General features: G+C 36.6%; 1 protein-coding gene across 1 annotated transcript; it reads left to right on the plus strand.

Annotated features, from left to right (window-relative positions):
• Positions 1 to 5,376: 5,376 nt before the first annotated feature.
• On the plus strand, positions 5,377 to 9,228 carry LOC106471984 (protein tiptop-like). The gene has a single exon (XM_022400598.1). The coding sequence runs from the start codon at positions 5,403 to 5,405 to the stop codon at positions 8,424 to 8,426; it is 3,024 nt and encodes a 1,007-aa protein (XP_022256306.1). The 5' UTR covers positions 5,377 to 5,402; the 3' UTR covers positions 8,427 to 9,228.
• The last annotated feature ends 733 nt before the right edge of the window (positions 9,229 to 9,961 follow it).

Consider the following 9,961-nt stretch of genomic DNA (forward strand, 5'->3'; position numbering starts at 1 on the left):
ACTTTCCTTTGTTAACATGGAAACTCGCTGTCAAAGCAAGGGCTTTATTAACCGAGGACTTCATAATGAATGTTTATAAAATACTATGAGTCATATACTTTCCTTTGTTAACATGGAAACTCGCTGTCAAAGTAAGTTAACCGAGGATGTCCTCAGTGGCTGTTAGGAAAATATTAACGTGAAAACTTACCGTCGAAGCGAATGTAAACGCTTTCAATGATCAGTAACAATGTATTATATATATAATAGGCGGACGTTATTGGATTGAGTTGTTTAAGATAAAAGCTTTCTTCGATTACGATAAATTCATATTATTGGCTTCTTGAAGCGAAAACAAAAATCAAATATAAAGAAACGTTAACCTAACTCAAGCTTCAGAACTTAGAATATTAAGGAACATTTTCTATATAAAGTCTATTAAAATAGAATACATATGGATATGGAGGCTAAGCATAACCTCGTGTTTAACTTGCCCGTACTGTAAATACGAGGGATCACGGTTCACGTCCCGTTACCACAAAAACGCTTTACGCACCGTGAAGGCGTAGGTGGGTTATAAAAATTACGGTAAAACCCAACTATTCGGTCTGATAAGGGTAGCCCAAGAGTTGGCGGTGGGTGCTTTTCCCCATGTGCGTACGTGTTTTCCTCTGACACATGTAGTAAGAACAATAAAACTCCCAGAAAGATAAATCAGTAATTATATCAAAATGCGATTTTCTTCATTTAACTAGCTTCCACTACCTTCACATTAATAAGTCTCCCCTAGTCTGTGAGTCCAAAATAAGGGGCAACTCTGCGCAAATATCCCTTGCAAAGCTTTGCGCGAAAATTCCAAAGCAACGCAAACAAACCGTATGGTTATTACGAAAATAGCAATTCTTTATGACTGGTCAGAAGAGAAGGGTATTGTTAAACTTAGGATCTAAAGTTGTAAGGTATATCAGGTCTAGAAATCAGGCTTAATGACAGTTAAAATAAGAAAAGATTAGTAAAACGTATTTGAAAATGTTCAAAAAGCAACAGAAATTCTTTAATAGGTAAGTTAAATCTCAAGAATGATTTAAATGCTGAAATATATTACTAAAATAAGCCAAAGATAGAAAAAAAAACAACAAGCAACCAAACATGGAATGTCTTTTTAAATCCGATAAATTATTACTATCGCTTAGATTCTTTGTGATATTGTTTCAAGTAATAAATACTTTTAAATGTAAATTAGCATTCAAGTTGTACAACTAAAGCGGGTGCTCAAAGTAACATATTACGTTGTTTGTTATTCATTATAACAAATAAATAACTTTATGTCCTCTCCGTCACTACTTTCAAGCTAGGCCTGTTTCGAGTAATAAATGTTTGTGAATTCTAATCTTTTCCTTCAAAAACTGTACCCTTGAACCCAGTTATTATTGATTATGGGTCGTTTCTAGGGTTCGTTGGTTATAAAGCGGGTTACTCATCCATCAAAGATTTACCTGACAAGCAGAAGTCACGTGACCTATTACAGATGATTGGAGACAAGAAAATCCGGTTATTGATATAATTTATATTGAAGCTAAAGAAAATTACGTGCCTGCCATTGTTTGATTGTGAAGCATCTTAGAATCGCAGGATGTTTGCTGTTTCGGTTGTCTTCTCAGTCTTGTTTTTTATCTTCTTGTGTCGAATAGCAAGGTCATTTCGCCTCCTCGGTATGCTCTTAGAATATTCCGACAGTCGTCGAGCAAAAGGCTTAATTTAAACATTAAAATTCAAGATCAACCATTAAACTATTTTTTAACATCGTGTGTTTTGATGCTTATGTTACGTAAAAAAAATCGTCACAAAAAAGTATACCAGTTTGCGTTTCCAATTCAGTTTATATTCGGTTAATATAACTGTTTCTCTTTTTCGCCCTGAAACAGAAAGCAACAGTTTTATGAATTTTACGCATCTGTTCGACTAACCGTCTAGATATTTATCTGTTTCTAAATCTGGTTGTCTGTCTGATTTTGTTTGTTCGCTTCTTTAGTTAATTATCTTCTTTTCTGTGTCTCTTTTGTTTATCTATCTGAGTCTCTACGTTTATCTGTCTTATTACTGCTTATCCAACATTCATGTCTGTATTTATCTTCTTTTCTCTCTTTGCACGTGTCTTTCTCTGTGTTTATTAATCTCTCTATCATTGAATCTCTAATTTTCAATTAGAAAAAAAAAGGCAGACGAAGCTCGTTAATTAAAGCAACAGAAAGTAAAAGTGCTAGAGACGTAAACTTACAATTTATGCGTCAAAGATTTGCAAGGCTGTTAGAACATGCTTCGATTTTCTTCCTATAACTTGTATCTCATCCAGAGCTCTCCTGTTAATAAACATACCTCTAGTTACGATTGTATTGACAACGGAATGAAAAGGGTAAAATGTAATATACTTTGTTCAGGTACGATTTAGAGGATACTACATTACTTAGTTTATAATTGGCCACTTTTACTGTGATTTTTAAAGCCCCTTTAAGACCCAAGGAAGGAAGGAGCAGTTGATAAAACAATTATTAATCTACAATGTTCATGTTTCCCATGACCCATGAAATCCGATGAAATAGTGTTGGGTTAAAATTCAAACATGCACAAAAAGGATTTAAATATCTAAATATTTGATTGTATTAGTGTATACTGATAATTCTTTCGTCCGTATAATCATGATTCACTGATATATATTGCAAGCATTTCGTTTTTAATTAACAGTTGGTATGAATATCCTAAACAATCTGCACGCTTTCAACAGGCTAACAAGGACGAGCGTTTATCAATTAACAACGGACCATTACTATACTTCACATTTCACAAGAAACTCATATATTTAGCAAAGACTTGCCGATAGGGGTTTCAGAGGCTATTCGGAGTGTATGCTGTTCATGTAAAGAGACAAATGTCGGGTGCCTTCTCCTGTTAAACACATGACAGAGAAAATATCATCTGCTTGGCCCTTCTGATGACCTGGCGCCTCCTAGTGGTAGGGATGCACGGATTTACTTACTGTTGGCTGTAAATCATATATAATTCAGATTCTCTACGGTAACTTTTTCAAAGGCAATTTTGACGAATTTATCTTGAATTTCTTTGTAGACGTTACACGTGGTTAGCTCCTTTTGTAAAAATCCACTACACGAGGCTACAATCCATCTGTTTGTTGTCGACTTTTGTTTATTTTAACCCAAAGTTATGTGACTGGTGAAATTTCACTACAGTTTGATTCAGGCCAAACCATCCAGACGAAAACATGGTGTTGTATCATAAAGTTGTGAGAAGGCTGGTTATTGGTTTAAAACATCTGTCGTCATTCATAATGTTAACTTGAAGTGATAAAGGAAAGACAACTACTTAACATCACCCGTAACAAACTCTTGGGCTATTTTTTGTCAGACCGAATAGTGGGATTTTGAACGTCACTCAAAGTGCAGAGCGCGATTCTTTTTTTTCTGCCAATAACGGGACACAAACCACGAAACCTCAGCTCCAGAGTCCACTTTACACACTTCGTGGGAGCGTTTTGGTTTTTTACCCTATAGCAAGTCAGTGAGAGCCCAAGCGTGAATTCGAGGTTTTGGAGCTAGCGTCCCATTGCCGAAAATTTTAACACTCATTCTGTATGTCGAACAATGAATTCCATTCGCTCAATCATTATTTCACATAACAGACAATGGTTTCATTAGTCACTGTGTTCACTTGTCCTTGGTTTCTATTGAGATTTTATTGTTAAGGACAGTTAGAGTGCCACCAGTAATTAGCTGTGTGATATAGTAAGGTAAACATCATCAGTATAATAATAATAATATGATAAACATTTGAGTCAACAAGGGCTAATGAATATACAGTATTTCAGATTATTACCCGTATTAAAGAAAATATTTGTTAAGTTGTTTGTTTATTTATTTTTAAGCACAAAGCTACGCAATGGGCTCTCTGTGCTTTACCCACCACGAATATCGAAACCCGGTTTTTAGCCTTATAAAAAAGTTGAGATGTACCGGCCCGGCATGGCCAGGTGGTTAGGGCGCTCGACTCGCAGTCTGAGGGTCGCGGGTTCGAATCCCCGTCACACCAAACATGCTCGCCCTTTCAGCCGTGGGGGCGTTATAATGTGACGGTCAATCCCACTATTCGTTGGTAAAAGAGTAGCCCAAGAGTTGGCGGTGGGTGATGATGACTAGCTGCCTTCCCTCTAGTCTTACACTGCTAAATTAGGGACGGCTAGCGCAGATAGCCCTCGTGTAGCTTTGCGCGAAATTCAAAAACAAAACAAACATCAGACGTACCGCTGAGCCACGGGGCTACTTTGCTTTAAAAAAAAAGTTTCAGAGCTCAGCTGCGCTTGTTTTAAATAAACTTAAATTTGTTGTGATGTCTAACTCTTCCTAAAATAAGGATAATGAGGGTATAAAAGCTACAGTATTTTTCCACGTTTGTAAAAGTTAAGTTGCCAAAAAATCTAGAATAACAACATGATATCTCCGCACTATTTTATCTTGATTTTCAGCCTGACTCTCCGCTCTTTAAAAGTCCTTAAGGTGATGGAAATGGTACGATTTAAGAGCTGTCAAAACAGTGATGACGCACAGTTTTATCGTAAAAGTGATGTTCAAGTGACCCCTGCAAGGGGTTTAGGATGGTTTATGGCTCTATGCAGATGGTACTTCTTAAAACAACAGAGTAAAACAGTCTGATGTGTGTGAATATTATTCAAGAGTGGGTAAACTTTAAGTCTTAGTTTACGGCGCTCTGTCCCCGTATTTTTATAACAACAAACACATCATAAACAGATTGCCTTATTCATTTACAAGCGATTTACACGACGCGTTAAAAATAATAGTAAAAAATTAACAACTGGATGTTAACTTTGTTCAAGTTTTTATATACTTCAAGCCCGGCATGGCCAGGTGGTTAGGGCGCTGGACTCGCAATCTGAGGGTCGCGGGTTCGAATCTCCGTCACACCAAACATGCTTGCCCTTTCAGCCGTGGGGGCGTTATAATGTGACATCAATCCCACTATTCGTTGGTAAAAGAGTAGCCCAAGAGTTGGCGGTGGGTGGTGATGACTAGCTGCCTTCCCACTGCTAACTTAGGGACGGCTAGCGCAGATAGCACTCGTGTAGCTTTGCTCGAAATTTATAAGAAACAAATTATGTAACAACCATCTTGTGGCATATAATATCTCTCATCAAAAATATATTATTCAAAACAAACAAACAATATACTTCAAGTAGCAGAAATTCTTTAATTAAAGGATCACTGACGATTCTTTAAAGTAAATCGTATTTTAAAAACTAGACCTTTTTAAAGCAAAATTATGATTATTGTAAATAACTTCTGTTTTGTTGTTTGTTTGTTTCAGGGGAAGATGGTGAGGCAAGAAAGACGCCGGAAATGGAAAGTCTTTCTTCTGACTATGATTCAGTTGAAGAGCACATTGCTGATGAAGAACTAGCTGAACAGGCGGCCACAGAACAACAGTCAACCACTCCTACTGACATCGCCTTGGTCCAGTCAACCCGTAGATCCCCGGATGAAACAAATGGTTGTGATCATTCTTCAAAAGAATCCAGCCTTGATTCTACTGCATTCTTAACTAACACTGAGCAATCACATTTTATTTATTGTAATTACTTGGCAACTGGGACAATGATAGATGACGGACCTATTGATTTCAGTTTTCGAAATCAGAACCAACATTCCTCATTAACTTCTATTTTGTCATCTGGATCTTCAATTAATGGAATACCATCTGAATCACAAAATGAACCCCTTGATCTCTCCGTCCCCCACAGAAGGAAAAATGTAGAAAATTGTCCAAGGGAATTAAAGTTCATGCGGGTAGAAACCACTTCCCCCAAATCGTCTTCAACTCGGAAAATTTCACCGCCAGGTGTTGTAACCTGGAATGGAAAAATATCATCTTTAGAGAGTTCAAAGACACCTGAGGACTCTTCGACTGCATCATACAGTCCTATACCTAAACCTTTTGTAAATTTTCAGCACACATCAGCTGCTCAAAGTCAGCTGCTTAATCCTACTGTGGTTTCTTCCAACATGGCCAGTGCTCTCCAAAAGATCAATGCATTGTGCCATACAGTCACAAAACCACAAGGATATCGGACAGGAAGCCGGCAAAATCCATGGCAAAACCACTGGATTAATAAGAGTGAGGAACAAGCTAAAGACGTCTTTACTTGTGTTTGGTGTAAAGAATCCTTTAAAAGTCTAGCTGAAATGACTATTCATATGCAGAAAAGCCCAAAATGTGGAATGGCAGGGATGCGATCATCCTTGCCATCAACTTCTTCAAGCATTAGTGTCTCCTCAGACGAAATACCTTCAGTTTCAAAATGCTCAACGTCCAATATTGGAAGCAACCTTTTAATCAAAGAGAGTATGGTCGTTCCCCGAAGATTAGTTAGAGGGCAAGATGTTTGGCTAGGTAAAGGTGCCGAACAAACTCGTCAGATTCTGAAATGCATGTGGTGTGGACAGTCGTTCAAGACTCTGGCAGACATGACCAATCATATGAGAGTCACGCAACACTATAATAATATCATTAGTCAAGAACAGATCGTATCTTGGAAAGTCCCAGCTGATAAAATGACTTCACAGTCTCATCTAAATGCTGTCTTAACTTGCAAGGTGTGCAGCCAGGTCTTCGGTAGTCTGAAAGAGCTCAGTTGTCACATGATGAAGAATGCTCATTATAAGGAACATATTATACGTTCCATCTCGGAAAATGGAGGAAGGTGCAAACAAACTAGAGAAAGAAGAAAGAAGTCCTTGCCCGTTAAAAAGCTTCTTGAGTTAGAAAGATTGGAAACGAATAAACTGATTGCATTGAAAGAAGGAAATGAACCATCTGTATCCAAGAACGAAAATGTTAGTGGTAAAATTACATGTGAAGAATGCGCTGAGAAGGTAGATGCCAAAGACTTTGTAACACATATAAAAAACTGCACTCAAAACTCTAAATCGCAACACCTTCTGAAAAATTCCCTTCTTTCAGAGACCTCTGGAGATCAATTAAGAAAAGAGTCAAAGCTAAAAGCTTCTGTAAATACTGTGAATGATGAAATAGCAAATAACTCAGAAAGATCTCGCGTGACAAAATCTCCACTATCTAAAAACTCCGAAAATGATGTTTCCAAAAAGCAAGTACGGGGAAATGTGTTATGTGAAAGAATAAATGAAGGAAGTGAATCTACTTCTGTGCTAAACGCAATTGAAAAACTGATAGAGAAGAGCTTTGAAAATAGAAGCAAAATTAGCGGTAATGGTTCAACAGGCATTTTACAAAGGTTAGGAATCGATGAGGAAATAAATTCACCTTGGCACTCCCCTGGAAAGGGGGGAAACGATTCAAAGTCTGGAATTTCATCTTCTCCATCTGGAGTGTTAGGGAAAAAATCAATAGACATAAAAAATGGTTCACCCAGACTACCAGACGTTTCTGATAACAATGTGCTCAACAACAAGATCCAGAAAGATAGTTCTTCAGATAATAAACACAAAGAGCATTCATCTACACAATCGGTTAGATCAGAGACTAGTGTTGGTTCTAATTTCATAAACACTTCCTCACCTGGACAATCGCTTTCGCTTCTACCAGATTCATTTCACAAAGTTGATGAAAAGGATTCTCATGATTACTGTTCCCCGAGAGGACAAGGTAAAGAAAGTCCACTAGGGTCTGTACGGTCGAAAAGTCCAGTAAGTGATCACGCTGAAGATTCTCTGGACGTATCTTCTGAAATCGACCAAGCGAATGGTGAATCTAGTGAAATTGGTGAAGAAATGTGTGACGTAAACCATTCTTTAAGCCAGACAAATGTCTTCAAACGTCTTCAAGAAGCCGCTTCACCTTGTGATACTTTTCAAGATAAAGGCAAATCAAGTCCCTCGTCATTAAGTAATTCTTCGAAATTGTCTTCAACCGACCTGAATCACGAATTAGACAAAAATCACCTACAAATCTCCGAAAATGTTGATATACCGTTTACAGGCCACCCTCTTCGAGAACTTCAAAAACTATTGGACAAAACGGATGTTAGTGCGTCGTGTTCTGGTGTTCAAACTCAGCCAGGGTCAATTCTGGCGTTTAGCTGGGCATGTAACGACGCCACTAAGTCAGATTCCTTAATGAAGTGTGCCTTTTGTGACACTCATTTTCTTACCAAAGGTGCTTACAGGCACCATCTGAGTAAGATACATTTTGTAAAAGACCCAAACATCCCCGAAGCTTCCTTTTGTGAAGCTTCTTCTCCCTCTGGTGGAAAAATATTGAACGAACCTTATTTAGTGACAAAAGAATCTCCGCCACCTTCAGGAATACCAGCAGAAGAGAGTCCTCATTCTAAGTTTTTAAAATACACTAAACTAGCGAAAGAGCTATCCAACAAATACGTGTGACGTAAATGAAAACTTGTCAGCTCTCTTGTATATATATAAAAAAAAAAAACATTCAAATATATTTAAATTATATAAATACGAGATGTAAATGTTTTTAGGTTGTATGTTTTTCTAGTTCCTTACGATTGCTTATACAACTGTGTTTTATTTTTTCCTCTCTCGGACTTGTATTTGTGATACTGTTATAAGCTTTTCTTTATTTTGTACAGAAAAAAAACCATAAACTTTTTAAGTTATGTTGTCGATTTTTTTTTTCACATCAGAGACACCACTAAATTTGCTTGAAGACTTCTATGCTCTGGCTTGACAGCGAAGTGAAACATTATTGAAAATAACAACCAAAAACGAATACGTGAATAACATTGTGTTGTTAAAATTAATAAACTCTAATTAATGCTATAAAATATTTCGAATAAATTTTCAGATAATATTTTTTTTGCTTCTGTATTTATGAGTGGCGTATTAAGAACAATACAGAGTATTCTTTCAATGTTTTTGTGCTTGTTCTATAGAAACTAACCCGAATTCACAGAAAATTGGCTCTTTGGACGACGGAGCTTGTTCGTGTAAAATATGCCAGGGACCTCTCTAACGCCCTCTCATAATTTTCAATCTAACAGGCTCAATATTTCTAAATTAATATAATTTCTTTACAATTTAGCCAAATACTGTGCCTTGTCACTTGCTTACAGTTTTTAATAAAAATGTATTTGAAATAACGAAGTCATCAGTTTAAATAAAGGTAGTTGTGACTGTATTATTTTCCAGTTTTCTTTGACCTACACTGTAAACCCTGAAACCCAGAAATAAATATACATGTGTAGAACAGGTGGGTTTTTCTTATTTCTTTTCTTGTTGTTGTACTTTGTTTCTAAATTTTAGAGTAAACGATCTGATATTAATGATATAGATTTCTAGCTAATCCAGTTTTCTTCTTGTAACGTTTTGATCAAACTTGGTGTAATCAAACTGTATACTTCTTATAATAGTCTTAAAGTTTCAGGCCTAACTATTAGGGAGCATTTTAAGGGATAAATAATAAAAAGGAATTTTATGTTTCAAAAAAGATAATATTAGGGGTAACATTTTTGTTTAGTTAATAATTATTAAGTAACAACATAAATGGTTGATTATTTTTACTGTTGAAGGAAAGACTGCTGTAAACGTTAAAACTTGCTACGGAGCTTTCTTAACCCTAAAATTGGCCGATTATCTTTGACCTTGAACTTCATTCAAAGGCATAAGCTTACGATTTTGAATCGAGGTAAACGAATAAGTTGTGGTATGCTGATCTAAAACTAGGTCTCTGATGATGAGTTAAATGGTTCTGGTTATTGTACTTGTGGTATGGTGATATAAAAACTAGGTCTCTGATGATGAGTTAAGTGGTTCTGATCATTGTTCTTGTGGTATGCTAATGTAAAACTGGATATATGATGATGAGTTAAGTGGTTCTGGTCATTGTGCTTGTGGTATGCTAATGTAAAACTGGATATATGATGATGAGTTAAGTGGTTCTGGTCATTGTGCTTGTG

Source organism: Limulus polyphemus, unplaced genomic scaffold (genome assembly GCF_000517525.1).
Source record: "Limulus polyphemus unplaced genomic scaffold, Limulus_polyphemus-2.1.2 Scaffold5005, whole genome shotgun sequence".
Lineage (NCBI taxonomy): Eukaryota > Metazoa > Arthropoda > Merostomata > Xiphosura > Limulidae > Limulus > Limulus polyphemus.